Below are 19,189 nucleotides of genomic sequence, written 5' to 3'. Positions count from 1 at the left end.
ATTAAGCTGAATCATGAAGTGGATGGTGTGGTACATGCATTTTGTCCCTGAGATACTGCATTTTGAAAGAATCCCAGATTAGAGTTGAAGAGATTAGAGCTGAAGGGAAATTTACAAGGCATCAGTCTGATCTACTCTGGGTCGGACGCTCATTTACAACATAGCTGAGAGGAAACCGAGCAGTGCCTTCAATAACCTGACCGACGACAGGGAGCTCACTCCTTCACACAGTGCTCTATCCCTCTGTTCAGCAATTCTCATCATTTTATAGTTCTTCCTTGTTTGGAGTAAAAATCTACCCATAAGAATGTTAGGAAACTTTTTCCCAGCCTGACTCCTATGGGGCACAAGTCTCCTCTTTCGCCACATGTGATTTTTGAAGACCTGTTTCCTTGCTTCAAGCTTTTGTTCTTCAGATGGAACACCCTTATGTCCTTGGATTTGTCCTCCTCTCCCCGTGGTTCAGGTCCATCGGTACCATCCTTCCCTGTGATAGTCACGTCCTCTCAGTCTGTTGTAATTTACTAGTCTCCCTTTTAAATTGTGCACCTCAAAATGTACGCACCATGGGAACCTACCGGAATTGTTGTCGCTGAGGACCGTCCCTTCTGTGGGTGACTCACCCTCCTCAGCTCACTGCCCTGGCTTTCAGTGATGCTGGGTCTGCGATCTGAGGACCTACCTTTGCCAAGGTCTCATCATCCAGGTGATTCTTCTGAATCACATGTTGAAGTGCAAAATAAATTTTTTCCTGAAGCTTCTGGACCTTCCTTGGTTCTATCAGCCAGGCTCGGTCTGACAAAGGAAAAGAACGGGTAAGAAGGGGAGGGAATGGAAGCCTTGCTGCGTTTCACCTGCATATGTAAGTGCGGAGTTTCAGGCCCTTTTCAAGTTAGTTCTAAATTGCTTCTGAAGATTTATACTTATTTTTGTAAAACAAATGTTTTATAAGCAATGCCATGATGACACTAATGCAAGATATCCTGACATGGGAAATCAGGATGGAGGCAAGGATTCAATGGTTCAGAGAAACTCCACGTTTCTTGTTGTCCATGACAATTTATATCACTTACTCTTTCTCTGGATATTTGCTTAGATTTTCTTTCAAAGTGTAAGTTAATGATTTGTGAAGAAATGAATATAGAAGTGAAGAAAATCTGTTGTGAAGGGACACTTTTGGGATTCAGTTACCTCCCTTCCCTCGTATAAGCTATGTTATAATTTACATGGTATAAACATGGATCAATTTAAAAAAGCAACCCCGAGCCCTCTTTTCCTACACGGAATGTTTGAATGATGAACAGGATAACCCCTCCTTTCCTTTAGCCCGTTCTCCTTTGCTTTCTTATTTCTTTCCTCCCTCCACCTCTTTGTTCCCTCCTTCCATCCCTCCTTCCTTCCTTCCTTTCTTCCTAGAAGCTTTATACCATGGTGACGAAATTCAGCCCAGCATCAATGCCTTGGGTTGAAACTTCAACGAAGAGACACCTAGAGTCTCCAAATGCTGAACAAAATACTCATGGAAAAGCACCTGGACATGATCCTTCTGAGCACAGTTGAGGTCAGGTGAGAAACTCGATTCTGTAACCCTAGACAGGGCAAGGACAAGTCTAGCCAACAGGTAAGCAAACCCTTACGTAAGTGAACACAAAAGCCTTCAGTGACAATTGTCAGTCAGAATAAATTAAGTTTCCCTGCCTCCCCCTTCCCTGAACTACCTGGAGCTGAATGGACAGTGGCTATTACGGCCAGAACCTGCGTGGAAGGGTGGGATCTGCCATGAGATGGAGCTTCCGCAGGCTGGAAGTCTGTCTTTCCTCTCTCACTGGATATGGCAGTAGGCCAGGGTGGCAAGCTAGGTGTCCTGGGGCTGCGACCAGGGATGGACGATTCCTCACTGGGTAGAGTAAGCTAAATACCATGCTCCCAAACTCAACAGAATTTGATGGCTTTTGCACGTTTCTTCCCAGAAAAAGGCTCATATGTAGTTCAGCTGATTTCCGACTCCTAAGAAACAGGCTTGTCATCCATCTGGGGCAATGGATTGTTTAGGTATGACATACTGTGTCTTAAATATTTGCTGCTAGGAATTTACTGACTTACCACATCCATACTTAAAGGGGACAGTGAATTTTGTAACACTTCCTTTGATTAAGCAGGAACCCGAGTGAAGCCACCTCCCTGATCCTAGACTCACAGGCTTAGCACCAGTCTCTTTAGAGCCGTGGCCAATGGGAGCAATCAAGTGCAGTGAGGAAATGGCAGGCGGAAAACGATTTGACGTGTGGTTGCTACCAGAAAAAATCTGTCTCATCTTCCATTCATCTTTGTGCTGCTAAGCCTGGAAACTTTCTAGGTTGTTTTTTTTTTTTTTTTTTTATAAAGGCCTGGAGGAACAGCTTGATTTTAGACAAAGCCACAAACAAACAAACAAGTTAAAAAAGAACTGTGAGAAATAATATGGCAAGTAATAACTAAATTCTATTTTCTGATAAAGTAGTTAAAAGTCAGAAGCAGATTTTTAAAAATCTTCATAAAATTTAAAAATTAATAAATGAAGGCTGAGGGATTAAAAACTGTACAGGCTGTATTATTGGTAGATATGGCAAGAGTGATATGTCAGTGTGCACCGTCGCAGGGAAGACGGGTTTCTCCCAGCCTCACTGAAAAATACATTACGTATCAGAAGAGATCAGGTCCCTGGAGATAAACGGGTTATAGAAGGACTGAGTCTCTTGACCATAAAAATGATCAGGAATGTGTCTTTCTTTCCACAGAGAACTGCCAATGACACTGCTATTCCTTGACCCAAAATCTAACCAGACAGGCAGCTGAGGGAGTGACTCTGAATTCCCATTCTGGTCGAAGAAGGAACGGTGCATTTATTAGGATTCTATACATTTTCAGGCTGACATACGCTTTTAAGAAGAAATTCAATTGCAGTAGTGCTATTTGATCTATAAATGTCACACCTTACCTTCTTTGAAACTTTACTATTTATTGCATTTTAGAGCGAAATGACGTCTTTATTATTATTGTTGTTGTTGTTGTTGTTGTTGTTATTATTATTAAACACTGTGTTTAAGGTCACACAGCTACATGGTGACAGAGCCTGTCCTAGAATGTTTCCCGCTACATCAGAGATTCTTCCTTTTCCAGTCTTTAGCAGAAGCCATTTTCCCCTCTGCTGTCCTCACCTCCTTTTAAAGCTCCTAATATAGCTAAAAAGAAAAAGGCACCCGCATTTGCCCGAAGTGAGAACACCAGCATTAACTGGGGTAGAAAAGTCAATGAGAGAGATATTTAAAGAAGAGAAAGTATGTTTTACTTTTTTCAGACCGATGCTGGCTCTTTCATTCAGGCACACTTCTCCTAAGCCTCACCTTACTGGACATTTTTCTTATGTCCTTTATTCTTAAAATCAAAATAGAACATAGTAAGAACTAAGCACTAACTGTCTTCATTTAGCTGTTATGGAATAATGTTGCTTTTCTGAATCTGGAGTGATCCTTACCACACACCCTATTCTTGCTTTTGGGATAAAATTGACCACCTTAATTAATCCAAGGTTTTGAATTGTCCAAAAATATCACAAGCTTGCTAAAGAAAATACAGTTATTTTAAAGTTTCTTTAGAGCACCTCGGTTTAGGTAGGTGCAATTCATGTTAAAGATAGCAAAACAGGGTTTTTAAAAAAGGTAAGGACCTCAGACCTCCCTACCTGGAGATATCAGAACAGCAGATGAGAACAAAGCAATCTCCTCCTCAGTCAGCTGCAAGGAACACAAATTCTTTGCAAAGTCAAATGCTTCATTCACTAGGTCATCAGAACCTATAAAAGAAGGCAAATTAAATAAAAATACTTGAACAGAATGGAGCAATAGTAATAAAAGTCCTAAAATCAAGAAGTTATTCAAGGATCTGCATATTAGGTGCACAGAAAAAACATTTCCAAGTTCCCGACCATAAAAAGTGATTTAGTGGTAATTACAGAATGAGAAAATCGGTCAACATCTTGACCAGGTAATGAAAGTTAACATTACCAGGGAGGGGCAGTTGGAGATGGTGTGTGCCCATTGTAATATCCAACTGGGAATGCATAACTCCATTCTAATCCTGTAAGTTTGAAATCAGCTCCAACTAACATTTTTTAAATTAGTGATTTGGGGATCCTTTAGTGTAGAGATCACACTCACAGAAAACCTAAAACATTATGTGCCATGGGCTGAGGGCTGTCAGTCTTAGTGGCACTTGTAGGATGTCACTGGCCTTGTCGGATGTCCAAGGGCCTCAAACTAAGTTGTTAAAAAAATCCAAAAACTTCTTACAAGAATGGAGATGAGATGACGTTCACTTAGGTAATTTCTCTGGAAATTCGACTGAGAAGCCAGCATTCACTTATTTTTAGGGTTTAATGAATGGCTCGCAGGTCAGTTGCTTAGCCATTGTGAATTCTGGCAAAATAATACTTCATCCTTATCCTGATCCTTGGTAAATGTTTATTTGATGAAGCTGGAAATATACCCAGGTTGCTTGCCAAGGCCTTTCCTCCTTTCTTGAAAATCTAGCCTTGGAGATGACATGGATGCGTATCAACGGCAGGAGGGACCCGCTGCCGGCCCCGGGGGACTTGCTGCTGGCTGCCGGATCAACTAACAGCACAAAAGGCGAAAGGGCAGTGGCCTTCTCTGATGCCCGTGGGCAGGATATGGAACAAATGGTTCCGTCAGTCGTTAAAACCTTTCCTGGCATCAACCCATCTTTGCTAACATTCTTATCCACACCATGCACTGATGGCTGGATGTGAATGATATGCTTCCAGAGACTGGCTCTGTCCCGCCCCCCCCCCCCCCACAAGAATGGTCTGGGGATCATACGGGGCTGGCTGGCAGCCACTCTGTCCGTGCTCCGAAAACTTCATGAACTGACAAGGGGAATGTCACTACTCTGAGTGGGACACAAGGGAAAGAGCTCCTCTTTTCAGTTTCTTAACTGATGATTATACGTTTACATAAGAAACTTAAGAGGCCACCCGTGGGCTGCCAGTGGTCTGCATAATATACTTGGTGACGCGGTAAGGTAGAAGGTAAAAGAAAAGCTGATCTGATCAGAATGACCTATAATGCATCCAGCTCTTTTAGAATCGGTTTTCATTGATTTCTGAAAGAAGCATGGTTGGTCTCAACAGGGTCCGTGGGTCTCTCCTTCCTCTCATATTTGGAGACACAATTATAAAATCAGAGAAATTAGATGAAACATTGGAGGCTCACCTAGTCCAACACTTATTGAACGAGAGACTAGTTTACGTGAGAGAACCAAGGCACTTCCTTTACCAATTTCAATCCGAGTGGACAAACGGATAGTAGCAATGAAACTGTGTCATCATCAAAGGTAAACTCACCTAAGGCCTTGAACATCTGCATTCCTCCATATTTTCCTTCAAACAGAACAGTGTTGTTTAACGGGTTGAAGGCACGGCACATTCTCACTAAAACCACTTCCAAGCAACCTATGAGGAAGAAAAAATTAAATGCAATATATAATTAAATGCAATAAATAAATGCAATAATAAAGAGATTACTACTGCAAATAGGTCAAGAGACTTCAAAAAACTTTAATACACACACACAGACACATAGACACACACATTCAGACACACCTCAAGATTCCTTCCCAAGTAAAACATAACTTACAAATAAAGCTCTCGATGTTTTTGCTAGGAATCAGAGATAAAATACACTTTAAAGGTGACTAGAATGGAGGGCAACAATGTTTTCTTGGGAAGCATACATTTTTTTCCTATTTTTTTTTTTTAACGGAGGTGCTGGGGATTGAACCCAGGACCTTGTACATGCTAAGCACATGCTCTACCACTGAGCTATTACCCTCCACCTACTTTTCCCATATTTTGACTTATATTAAAGTTAATTTCAGCTCTTGAATTCACAGGTGATGATGAGTGGCCTAGACAGGAGCTCTGCGGCAGGAAATCCAGTCTGTGAAATTCCACAGAAGTTTGGCTATGAGAAAATTTGCTCTCTGCTTCAGTTTTTAACACACTCCATGTATATTTCTGCATAAGGTGATTTTAAATAGGGACTCCTTCAAGATGTTTCTTGAGGGCACCATTTATGTCCTGATGTCTTTGAAATGAGGGTTCCTTAGTCAAATGTTTTGGCAAAATGCTGAGTATTATCCACTCCAGGCAGTTATATATAATCGGCATTCACAGACCAAAGGCTTGTTGAAGTCCCAACATGAAGTTTGTTCAATCTTGACGGACCTAACATTTCTGAGTTCACTGTTAGCCCAACGGTGGCAGGACCCTTGTCTGCAGCCAGAGGGTAACTGTGGTTATTTTCTTCACTGTTATAGCTTCAGGATCTAGAAAAGTCCCTGGCACATATTAGGTGCTTAATAAATCTTTATTAAATGAATTACTTTCACTGCCTTTGTTTTTCCCTCTGAACATTTTCTGACATCCCGAGGAACTACTGCTGCATGGTTTATCCATGTATTGGAGAAATGGGCCCCACAGTGTGTTGGAAGGTGACATGGAGACTCAGAAGTCACAAATTTGCATGAGAACATCATATGGGTGAATTGGCCACACCGGTGGTGCGCCCAAATGTACCGCTGGTGCCTTTCTTATGCTGCCATTTATATTTATGTCCGTGTTTTATTTCCTTTGTTCTGATGACGTCTCTGCTTTCCCTCATATGTCACCTTACCATAGGGGCTTACACACAAGAAGGGGTTGGCAAATATTACTTGAACACTTTCCTGACAAAAACAATAATAGGTACCATTTATTCAGTATCTACAATATGGAAGGCACTTTCCTTGGCCCCTTACATTCTCTTACTTTCCATGTCTCCTCCCCTTGAACCCAGGTGGGCCTTCATGACTGCCTTGACCAGTAGGTGTAGCGGAAGTCACACTAGGAGACTGTTGAAGCCAAGTCAGAAAAATGCTACACACTTCTGCCTCATTCTCTTGGAATGCTAACTTTTGAAATCTAGCACCTGTGCTCTGAGAAAGTCCAAGCAGTCTGTGGGGAGGCTCACGTGGATAGGAACTGAGGCCCCCAGCCCAGAGCCTTGGCTGAGCTCTGGCCTGTCAACCGTCAAGCTGCCTCAGTGAACACCGCACGGAGCAGAGACCAGCCATCCCTCGCTGAGCCCTGCTTTGCAGCTTTGGAAGCAAAATAAATGATTATTGGTGTTTGAATTAAGTTTTGGTATTGTTTTCACTCAGCAATATGTAACTAGTACATCAAGTTGATGTTTGAGTCCAGATTTTCACCAATTTTAATCATTCGGTAAGGAAGCAGCAGCTACTTAGAATAATTATTCCATTTGGCTCAAGTTCAAAAGCCAGCTTTGCCAGATACTGGCTTTGTTGGTGTTGAACACAGCCATTCACTTCTCTGAATCTTTGCTTCCTCCTCTGTGAGATGGAAATGATATCGAGCACACGAGGTTAAAGGAGATGTCACAGGTAAACATAAACATATATATGTAATTATGCTATTATGTGACTATTATTATTTACTGCAGCCCTGGACCGTGAAGGTTCACATAAATACCATGGTGGTTCTTATTTTCTATTTTCAAAGGGGGCCAAGAAAGACAGATACATTTTTTTCCTGTTGGGGTAATGGCATCTGCGAAGCCAGTCGTGTGCAGAGTTTCTTGAGCTACTTCCGAAGTGACTGCGTGTGTCAGACAGTGTGTGCGGGAGAAGGGGAGGAAAGATCAGAGCTCAGTGAGCTGCTCCCGGTGTATTCTGGCTGCAGGCGATCCTCATTAAAATGATTGGAAATGACCACAGAGCAGAGCTTCCCTAGCCTGGATTTCTCCCCCCCACAGACGGCAAGCAGTACACTTTAGAGCCAGCTCAGCAATTCAGCCACCTTGACACGCTAATTACTTGCACTGCCTGTCAAGCTGGGTATCTCAACCTCTGCAATTAATAGCTCCACTTTCAATAAGCAAAATTGTATTTGACTTCAAAGGGGAACTGAATGAGTATCAGGGCATTTTTATTACTGAGAGTTTCCTCTGGGAGTTGGCTGACAGCGTGGGTGGTAAAAATGAGCTACAGACTGGATGGAGGATTTTCTCGAAGCAACACAGAGCTAAGGGTCGACCCCCTCCTGGTCTAAAATAGGGCCCCCAAGAATCTTCTTGCTTACCTGACTTCAGAAGTAGGATCTGATCATTCTGACAGAGCTCCATGAAGCCTGTTATCCGCTTTGCGAACTCTACCACGTACTGGATGGCGTGAGTGATCTGGATGGCACACTGCTGCCACAGTGCTTCCCTGGACTTCAAGAGAGAAAACACAGAATGCACACGGAGTGAAGAACAACTCGGAGACTGTGAGACACTTAGGGTGGCCCGAACTGCCGCTCACCTGTCACTTGGGGACCATGGTGGGAATTTGTCCACCTTTGGAAGAGAAGCAATATTTTCTAAGACATAGTTTTGACCTATTTGAACCTTGATACACCACAATTATCAAAGTACTGAGGCTCAAATAACAGAAATATTGCAGTAGTGCATAAAGCTAGGTATTTATAGCTTCTTTATTCTTTTTTCCTCCATCCCCTCACCTAAACAAACTCAAGCTCTTACTCTACCGTGTAACATCAAACTCTTGCACTGAGGAATAGCAGTTTCATTCACAGGTTCCAATAAAGTTATTTCCACATGTACTGGGTGGGCACTAAACTTATAATATTTTTATGTTGTGTTCTTTCCCCCAGAACGTATGGAGATTGCTTTTTTGGTGCAAAAAGAATTTCAAGGGAAAATACATCAAAATCAAATCACTCTCTTAAGTAACACAGAATCCCATCAATGTATTTTGATGCTGGGGTTATTTTCTTTGGAATGGGAAACATAAATCCAGGTATGTTAACTCTGCTTTTTATTGACCAAAACAATATCTATGCTTTTGTCCTCTTATTCATACGAAAGCGGTGAGATTTAATTATTTCAGTGGAGGACAATCAGTATGTTGTAATCATGTATTTAGATATAGACACATTTGTATATTTTATTAAAATTTCATTTACTGGTAGACCTTGTAATTGTGGATCTCAATCCCGTAGGAAAGTAATGTGAGTCAGAACAACAACAACAAGATTCCTTCTCTTAAAATATTCTCTAACAGACACAAAATACTACTACTATGACTAACAATGATAATAATGCGGGGTGAGTTGTCCTTTTTTCCTTTGGGCCTTTTTTTTTAACATGTAGGGCGAGAAAAAACATTTAGAATGCTTTTCTACATATCTTTGCAGTGTAACTTTGCAATTATTATTACTGCTATGAGTTTTTCAATCGCTCCCATTCCTTGCCTGGCCCCTGGAAGCCACCATGAGATGTTCTAAAACCATCTGATGTGGGCACAGTCTCCCTGGTCACTCAAAAAGGGCAGTGGTTTTCAGTCGGGGTGGTTTTGCCTCCCAGGGAACATTTGGCAATATCTGGAGACATTCTGCTTGTCACAGCTATGTCTGGAGGTGCTCATGGCATCTAGTGGGTAGAGACCAGGGATGATGCTAAACTTCCTACAAGGCGCAGGGCAATCGTCCAGCCTGAAATGTCAACAGTGCTGAGGCTGAAAAAGCCAGAAATGGAGAAATCACAGAAAAGCTCTCCTGGAGTTTCCCGGAGTACCTTGCTTTGATAGGCTTTAATTTCTTCATAGGTGTGGGTCTGCCATGCCAGCTGGTGTAGCTCCTCCATCGTGTACTGACAAGTCTCCAAATGGGACTTGATGATGTTCTGTGCAATTCGATCTATGAGAAAGAATATCAGTTTGAGGGTTTATGAATAAAATTCCCCTCTGTTCAAAGAAACCTGCTCTTAATGTGTTTACGGTAGAAATGCCTTTTGGAGACACTCCAACTGTAAGAGCATCTCTTTAACACTACCGTCTATTTAAAAATCTCCAGACAAACTCTTCATTGCTTTTTTTCAATTTTCAGTCTTTTAGTCAAAAGTAACTGCCTTTTCTGCCTTTTTTTGGGTTACAGGACGGGAATCTTACAATTCGTAAAGTGTTCAGATAAATATTGATTTTTAAAATAAATACAGATCACTATGTTTCTTGCTTTTTGGCCTAAAAGTCCACTAACAATCTTGTAACACTTGTTACGCTGTAGCAGTCAGTGTAAACTCCAAATACTTCAAAATATTTTGAAAATCACTAGACCCCTAATATTTACCTCAGAAAGGAGATATTGAAATATAAATGTATTTGCTTATATTTTTTAAAGGAGGATTAAATAATAATTGAAAAAAAATAATTTCCTACAGAGGAAAGAAAGAAGAGAATGAGGGGAGAGGGACAGAAGGTAGACTTCTCTGACGGTATTGCTTCCCTAGATTTGACTTTGGAACCATGCAGAGATCTTGCATAATAAATAATGAGAGAGGGAGATGAAATACTACTCTCATGAGGTGATAATTCTCATGTCAGCTCATGAAGGCCTTTATATTCTTTCAAATTTGTTATCAGATCAAATTTTTCTTTGAAAAAGTTAAAGAAGAGAAAATGGTTTCATTCATAAAAAAGTAGTAATAAATACAATCAGTCTTTTGGGGCCATTTATTCCAAATGAGTTGTACTTGGTATTGTATCTTAAATATTGATTATTTTGGGTTTGGAGGTATGAAAGCTGAATAATCGAACCAGACATAAGAGTTCTCCTTAACAACCTGCAGTGAGTCCCCGGGAGCTGGCTAGAACGGCAGAAGGTCCCCTCATAACACTCGCTGCCATTTGAACACATGAAGAAGGTGACATCTTGAGAAACCAAAGTACCAAAGTACTTCTCTAAGTGGGTTGTGAACAGAATAAAGATGAGCAACTTTTCTGCCTGATAACTGTTCTTGGCTCATACAGAAAAGGGGGTGTTGTGTTTCAGGTTGTGCAATTTCTGTTCTTTCTAATTAGCCATATTTCATTTCTCCAGGACAATAATTCTCAGAGCAGGACTTACCTTCTTTTTATCTTGCTAAGCTTCTGGTATACATGGTGTGACACTGAATTTTAGTAATACAGAGAGTAAAAAATGTAAGCTTAAACTTCTAATGAACCTTCCAAATAAAAAAAAAAACTTCATACAGTCTATTGCCTGGCATATAATAAACACTGAATAAAGGGTAGTCACAATGTTACTATTAGGACATTCTATATAGGTTTTCATCAGGGGAAGCAATGTGACCATCTAGTGGAGGCAAAACAGAAATATTTAATCTTGGTATCAGGGCTACTGAAGGAAGATATTTCTATATTTTTGAGAGTTGTTCAATCAGAAGTATAAACTAATGATATGAGATCGCTCATATGTGGAATCTAAAAAAAAAAGAATATATATACAAAACAGAAACAGACTCATAGACAGAATACAAACTTGTGGTTGCCAAGGGGGCGGGGGATGGGAAGGGACAGACTGGGATTTCAAAATGTAGAATACATGAACAAGATTATCCTGTGTAGCACAGGGAAATATATACAAGACCTCATGGTAGCTCACAGCGAAAAAAAAAAGTGACAATGAATAATATGTGTGTTCATGTATAACTGAAAAATCGTGCTTTGCACTGGAAATTGACACAACACTGTAAAATGACTATAACTCAATAAAAAATGTTAAAAAAAGAAGTATAAACTAATGCATATAGAAGATGCCACAAAATGCTAACTTGTGATTAGAGCTATGCTCTGTTGGATTCAGCATTGAGCACTTCTAGACTTCCACTGCTTATCATATTATAAAAATCCTGTCTTTAAAAAAATCCTATATTCAAAATTTTATTGAATATCCTCCTGTGTTGTAAAAATAAAAGCAAGAATTACTCTATATATCATATTAAAATAGATTGGTATGTCATGGTTCATCACTTTTCAATTTCACTTAGACAGCCTAATTACTCAGAATCTTAAGAAAAAACATATCTATTTCTCAGTAGGTCTGTAATGAAAACATAAGATTTTTATGGCTTCAGAGTTTCCAAACCTTTATCTTCTTGGTGTAGTCTGTTTTCATCTTCAAAGATATACTGATTTGTCAGTAATTTACAGGCTTTGGGGTTTATAAGCAAAATTACAATTCCATTTAGAATTGCAATATGAAAAACTTTTTATCTGTTCCTTTATGACATCTCCTGGGAACTGTTGGCCAAGGTTTAAGAATTCTCTGGCCTTCTGCCACCAAAGCTTAGGGTTCTGTGGGGTATGAGGAGGCGTGGGCATGATAACCATATTGGCAAGTTAAGCAAAACTGGAAGTTAAATCCACATGTATGCTTCAGGACTCAGCTCAGACGGCCACTCCTGGAGGTTTCCCTGCTTCCTTGCATCCTCACGTGGAGCTGCCATTACAGTGAATTCTACTCCCAATCCAGCCCTTATTCCAGTCAGACCTGAATTATGCTTATTTGAGTGGATCTGTTTCCACCCTTCAAGACTGTGAGCTCTTCAAGAACTGGACTGCACAGCGCAGCACAAGGCCTTCATATATTCACTCAACAAACATGTTTTGAGAAGCTGTTCTATACCAAGTTAAGGAACAGATTAAAAAAAGACACTTTCTTTTTTTTTAAAGGATCTTACAATAGTATCATATCATATCATGATGAGACAAATGCCCTGAGTTGCTGTAGGAGCCCCGAGAAGAAAGTATGTAACTCAGTCTAGGGACGGCAGAAAAATAACCATACGGAATAACCATACAGAAGACGCTTGTTGACCTGGGTCTGAGCAGGAGTTCGTCACATGAAGAGAAAGACGGACCTCAGGTGGAGAAGCTGATATAAAGGCACAGAGAGAAAACTAGCTCTGAGCTAGATAACAGCTGCCATTATATTTTACATCTTTATAGTCATTCCCTTTCACAACCAGTTTCCCTTTTACTGAGGAAAAAAGTGAGGTTCAGAAAGAGTGAGTGACTCTACACCTGTTTCTACAGAGCTAACAAATGGTGTTTTGAAATCAGCTGTCTTTTCTGGCAAAAAGTCTATAGTGTTTGCAACATAGAGGACGTGGAAGAGACGGGGAGGGGGGCAAGAGACTAAGGATGGAAACTGTGACTAGACATGGAACAGCTGAGTCAGCCAGGCCAAGGAGTTTGGATTTTATCTTGTAAGTGACTAGGAGCTAGTGGACACTGTGAAGCCGGAGAGTGACATGGTCGGTTTTTCGTTTTAAAAGGGTGATCTCAGTGACGGCAAAGAAGATGAGATGGCATGAGGGAGTAGGTGAGATGAATCAGGCTGTTGTGAAAATGCAGGCAAGATATGAGGAGCTTCTGGCATAGGTGAGAATGGCAGAGATGGCGCGGAAGGGCCAGATATAAGACAATTCTGAAAGACGATGAATAGGACCAGCAGGGATGCATGTGTGTGCGTGCGTGCGTGCGTGTGTGTGGTGTATGAAAGAGAGGGAACATTAAATGTAGTAGGTACTTGACCAATGTTGGATTAGTAAAGATAATGTTGAAAATACCCATCCATCCAACCATCCTTTCATTTTCTGCTTTATTTGACAAAGGATTTTAGAAAGCTGAGACTGACCATTTGTTTCATATTAAAGCCCAAGCACTCACAACGGGTTTGAAGTCGAACATTAAACACAGGGAATTATTTCCCACACCCCTGTGGTGAGAAATAAAAGGCAAATCTCTTTTTGACACAAGATGTAGGAGTGGTTGTAGCTGTAGGAGTGGTTCTCCTCCACTTCCTTCCATGGGCCTGCAGAGCAAAGGTGAGCCATGTGCACAAAGGACTTGACCCTTCAAGGCTGAGGTGGGGGGGAGTCGATAAACCACACGGCAAAGCTAGACTTGGTCCTTTGGGAGCAAGTCTTGAAGGCTCCTTCTGTCTGTTAGAAAGATGCATGAGCATCAGAGAAGACGGTCTGCTTGGGCTGCGTCTGCGGTTGTGAAACGGGGAGAAGGATTTAAAAAGAAGGGACAAAGGGAGAAACAATGAATACAGTATGCCAAGTTCCTGCTGGGAGCTAAAGGAACTTTCAAGAGTCCTTGCCTGGAAAAATAGAAAAGGTAATAGTAAACGCTGCTGTCTCTAGGGACCAACCACATGAGAACATCCAGACAAAGAGACTGAGGTAAAAGAGTAGGGAATGTGGAATCTTTCTGAGCAATCGCACACCCTTCATCCGTTTCCCTGATTTGGACTGCAGTTGCTTCTCAGAACTCGGTTTTGGCTGGATCTTTTATCTGGCTGGGGGTGCAGACGGCACATGATGAGGAAGGAGCCAGCACACACCATGCTGGGATAATGAGTCCAACAGGAATATGGCCCCGATGACTGACTAATGGAAATTCTACCACCTTCAGAAGTGATGCCCACGGACCCTACACTGCTCTTCCTGAGGCCAGAGATGAGGCTAGAGTTTTCTTAAGGGGATCTGAAAATGCAGCTGTATCTTCTCAGTAGTTACGATTCCATCTGTATTCAGCAAGACAGAGGTTTGTCCAATTCACTAAGAGTGTGTGGGCTGCTTTGATAGTTAATAAAAACGATGTCAGGTGAGGAGAAAACCAATCTCATATGCTCAATCCAGTCATTCCTTCACAATTATGTAAACACTGATGCTGGCAAGGGAAAACTGTGTCTGTAATTACAGGTTGATAATAAACCCATGATTCTTATTTTCTACTTGTTAATTTCATGAAAAAATATCTTGCTCTCACTTCCTTTCTCATATCTCTTTCTTTCCCCATAAAATTGCCCTTTTGTTTTTAGACTTTTGACCCTATTTTCCTTGAAGGAAGGCTTATTGGATCCCAAGACTTATAACCAATTAATAGAATTTGTAACTTCATGTGTTAAGTAACTTTATGAGATAAGAATGACAATGTGTCATTCAAATCAAAGACTAAGCCTAGAAATCTTTAAAATAATTGATACAGAGATATGTTTATGGCACAGATTGTGGTGATGCTTTCACGAGTGTATAATTACCTCCAAACTCACTAAGTTGCATACGTTAGATATGAACAACTTTTTGTATGTTGATTATACCTCAATAAAGAGGTTTAAAAAATTGATACTGGCAAATGTACTTTATCATTTTGATGAAAAAATAATGAAAAATGTTGTTAAAATTGTTACACTTCCCCAGAGGCTTTGGGGACAATCTTAAATCCACTTATGACGTGGGCAATAAGAAGACAGAAGTTAAATTTTTGAAAGGAAAATGGGAATAATATTGATGGTAATTATCAAGAGTGTGTGCAAAAATGACAGCCCCTGGGGCTGGAACTAACCTCCTTCCTCCATTTCCAAAGGGACTGTATCTAAACAATTCCAAAAGTTAGTTGGTTCTCCTGTCTCTCTCAGAAATTGTAAAGGATTTCCACCCTCCTCCTCTCCCGTCTCAACCCTCATCAGTCTCCACCGTGATCTGCTGAATAAATCAGAGAAGTAGGAAGGAAGATCCTTTCCAAGGCATTTACAGGTGGTTGTGATGCACACGATACACACAGGTAAACGGGGTTTTAAAGGTCAGTCATATCAGACAGAGTAAAATTTACATTTTGAAGTAATGTCTAAAGAAATAGATGAAAAACAACTTTTCTGATGTATTAATCCACACAGTAAAGCACACTCTGGAAACAAGTCATCCGAATTACCTATTACTGTGTAGAAAAAAAGGCTACATCTGCTTATTTTGATAAGAAGTAAGTAAACTGACAAGTAAGGTGACTATTTCTTGTTTATAACTGTGATGTTATAAAATGAGGACCAGCTTGCAGCCTCTAAAATAGCAAGTGACCTTCCGCAGCTCTGATTTCAACCACTCAGCAGGTTTTTTCCACCAAAGGGGCTTATTTTAGCTCTCACTAGACATTCCAGCAAATGGCGCTCTCCAAAGGCCATCGTGTCTCAGACATGGATTGCACGGGTGGTTTCATTAGAATCCCACATCCTGGGAGCAGGGAAGGTGGAGTGTATCTTTAAAAACGGCTGCTTTCAGTGTTATTACCAAGAGCACCCGTGGCCCAACTGTACCAAAGGCGAGAAAGCGGAGACTCAAAGCTAAATATAGCACTAGAGGGGGTTGCACCTGAACTTCATAATTCTTTCTCCTCCCCCTCCTTTTTTTTTTTTTTTTCTCATGAGAAAGGACAGTTTCTTTTTGGTGAATTATTTCCCCTATTCATTTTCCTCCATAAGGGATTTTTAAAAAAAACTTGGAAGTATTCTTCTTAAAATACTATATCTCAGCCTCAATCGAAATGATTAATGAATTTTTAATTTATCACTTGCCTTAAGGATCTAGAGAACTGCTCAATTCTCTGTTTAGTTTATACCACTAGTGTGAAACTGGAATTCTTAGGGGATTCACTTTGAATTAATGCCAGGATATCTCTACGGACTTGCTCAAGGCAAGTTTTAAGTGCCTGCATTAAGTTTTCAGAATATCAAGATTCCTTAGAACCCACACTCTGAGGCAGTGACTCTAATATATTAGAACAACTGGTTGAAAGGTGAAACATTTAACCAAGTGTGCATTTTGTCTTTTTGACAACAGACTACTAGTTTTATAAGTTTTCTGTCATTAAATAGAACAAGTCTACTGGTTAGGGTGTAATAGATGACAGTGTCAGAGAGGACAATGTCACTTTCAAGACCTTTCTGATTTTTCTAATCTCTGTTTAGAGATCATTATTTTCTGGGCATAAATAGAATTGTGCCATAAAAACATTAATAACATTTAAGCTTAAAACAGCCATCTATTAGTGATCCATAGTCTCAACAGGAAGGCAGTATTTCAGCATTTAAGCTCTTCAAATTTTTTAAAGAAGGTTTTGAGGGGCACAGATAATCTATGATTCATTTCTTGGCTCAGTTTTAAGGTCCAACCACTCTTACTCTCTCACCAATGTATTAGGATAGCTTCTGGTCTCCTTTTTATACAAATTCTATTGCGAATTATTAAGTCAGGGAATAGCATAACTGCTTTTTACTTCGTGTAGATCTGAATCAAAATGTTCTTAAAGTTTTTCATAAAAATATACTAACAAAATATAAGATTGTTACTAACTTTAAAAGTGATGAAAATGTGATAAAACAATGAAATATGAACATAGAGAAAAACAGTGAAAAATCTGATTTTTCTCACAAGTACTATTACAAGTAATAATATCTAGGCAAAGATTGAATGAACATATTAATAAAGAAAATCATTAAAATTTTCTCCTGTTTCAGGAAGCTCAGGTAAGAGCATTTTAATAAAAAGCAAGAAAGCGGAAATTAAAGCAGAAAGAAAAACAGAAAGAATCCACATAGCATATGTATTTAAGCAGAGTATATCCAAAGGGGGGAAAAACACATTGTAAGCAGCAAAACAAATGAACTAAGAGGGTGCCTTCTTAGTAATTTAATAGTGGAATGCTCTTTTGGATCACAAGTGTTTTGTTTTATTGCAATAGTGCATGGCTAATTTTGGGGAAATTAAAGTTCTCTATCATCAAACTAACTTAGAAAATTGAGAGTCTATTGTGGAAACATTACATGACAAAGTTAACTTTCATAGTAAAAGACCCTCCTTCACAGAACGATCAGGGAAGAGCAACACGCTCCAGTGTCCTCGAATTGGTGAGCTCTAGGGAAGCCAACCTGTAAGACGGAGAAAGCCAATATGGACCTCTTTACTTTTACTTCATGCCCTTTGGGAAGTCACTTAACATCTCAAAGTCTTAGTTTCTCTGGGTTTGATTTTCCAACCACAGAAAGATTTGGCAGCAGCGATATTTTCTAAGGGCTGGATAAAGCACAGTGACTTAAGGCTGGGGGGCTACATAGGACTTTCTCTCTGTTTTGATTCATGAGGGGGAGAAGTCTTGCAGAGGTACAGAAGGTGAGAGTACAGCTCACAGTCTTAAAAGTACTTGAAGAGTCTTAGATAGAACAAACAAACAAGAACAACGTAATCCAGCCCCATTAAAATCTTTTCGTACTCTCTTTTAAAAAGTGCTCCTCCGCACACTGCCCAAAGGACACTTAGCGGGTCACAGATGATGAAAACCTAATTACAAAAATTGCTCAGGGCCATCATTAGCATTGACTTTAACTATTTGGATTTTGTTGACATATGGATTGACAGTTAATTTAAGCAGAAGCAATCCCTCCCCAAACCTACCTCCCTTTTGGAAATTTAGTCAATATAATTCTGACCTTTAGTGAGAACTAATTCAGAAGACATCTTTGCAGGCAATTTTTACATTTTCAAACATTTCATCTAAATTTTTAAAAGAAACTTGATTGCTTCAATAATACCTTTAATTGACTAATGTTTTAAAATAAGTGTTTTCTAAATAGTCTAGCACCAAATGTTCCAAGAACAAAACTGTCTGAAAACCAAACAGCAGATCCACAATAGTCCTCACAAATTGGTCTCAGATTTAAATAGTAAATTTCTTCTCCTCACTATTGAGGGTATATTGTCATATATGCTTATCTACAACATACATCCTAAAATAAAATAAAATAAAAATAAACAAATTTAAAAAACCTTTCCTGCTAGAAACATTTCCAATGGGTTTCCCCACATTTGTAAAATCACAGAAGTTAATCCAGTACCGGTTGACAGAGAGAGCCTGTTAAGTTGGTTATATACTATGGTAATGAAAACCAAAGTGTACTGAGTTCCATCAACCTGCCAATCAATTGACATTTCTGGGTTCCATAGCCTACGTGGTATTTTATCTCTAACCAGCTCTTCCCAAAACAGGTGTTTGAAAATGTGGCTAAAGCAGTACCTATTCACCCCCATCAGTGGGAAAGCGATTCAGAGCTCTTTCTGAGAGCCTGTGTCAAGCTTGCAATGCCTGGAAATGCTATTCAACAGTGGGGGCAGTTTCAGAGGTTGTCGTGTAAGCAGTAAGTTACAGGCAGAACCTCGTGAAATCTCCTTCCCTCTTCCTTGCTGCAGAATATTTCATATCTACTACAGCATTTGAAATTGAGTGCATAAAATGGAATTGATTTTCCAACAGCTTTGAATTCTGAGTCAAAAATTAATCCCAAACTATTATCTCCAGGGGGAAGTCTACTGAGGAAGATCACTTTTGCACAATTTCAACTTAAAATAAGAAAGGTGCTTTAGAAGATTTACCTAATAGAGTGAATGCCAGCACG

General features: G+C 40.0%; 1 protein-coding gene across 1 annotated transcript in view; it reads right to left on the bottom strand.

The window, feature by feature from the left end:
* Nucleotides 1–19,189, bottom strand: part of RORB (RAR related orphan receptor B) — a 175,902-nt gene that overhangs the window by 13,490 nt on the left and 143,223 nt on the right. Inside the window, exons 5-9 of the mRNA XM_010952765.3 lie at nucleotides 9,693–9,814; nucleotides 8,198–8,330; nucleotides 5,402–5,509; nucleotides 3,722–3,832; nucleotides 683–795 (exon numbers count right to left, since the gene is read on the bottom strand). Coding sequence (XP_010951067.2) covers nucleotides 683–795; nucleotides 3,722–3,832; nucleotides 5,402–5,509; nucleotides 8,198–8,330; nucleotides 9,693–9,814 — 587 coding nt within the window. The remainder of the gene's footprint in view (nucleotides 1–682; nucleotides 796–3,721; nucleotides 3,833–5,401; nucleotides 5,510–8,197; nucleotides 8,331–9,692; nucleotides 9,815–19,189) is intronic.

This window comes from Camelus bactrianus, chromosome 4 (genome assembly GCF_048773025.1).
Source record: "Camelus bactrianus isolate YW-2024 breed Bactrian camel chromosome 4, ASM4877302v1, whole genome shotgun sequence".
Classification (NCBI taxonomy): domain Eukaryota; kingdom Metazoa; phylum Chordata; class Mammalia; order Artiodactyla; family Camelidae; genus Camelus; species Camelus bactrianus.
This window is presented reverse-complemented; position numbering and strand designations above follow the sequence as displayed.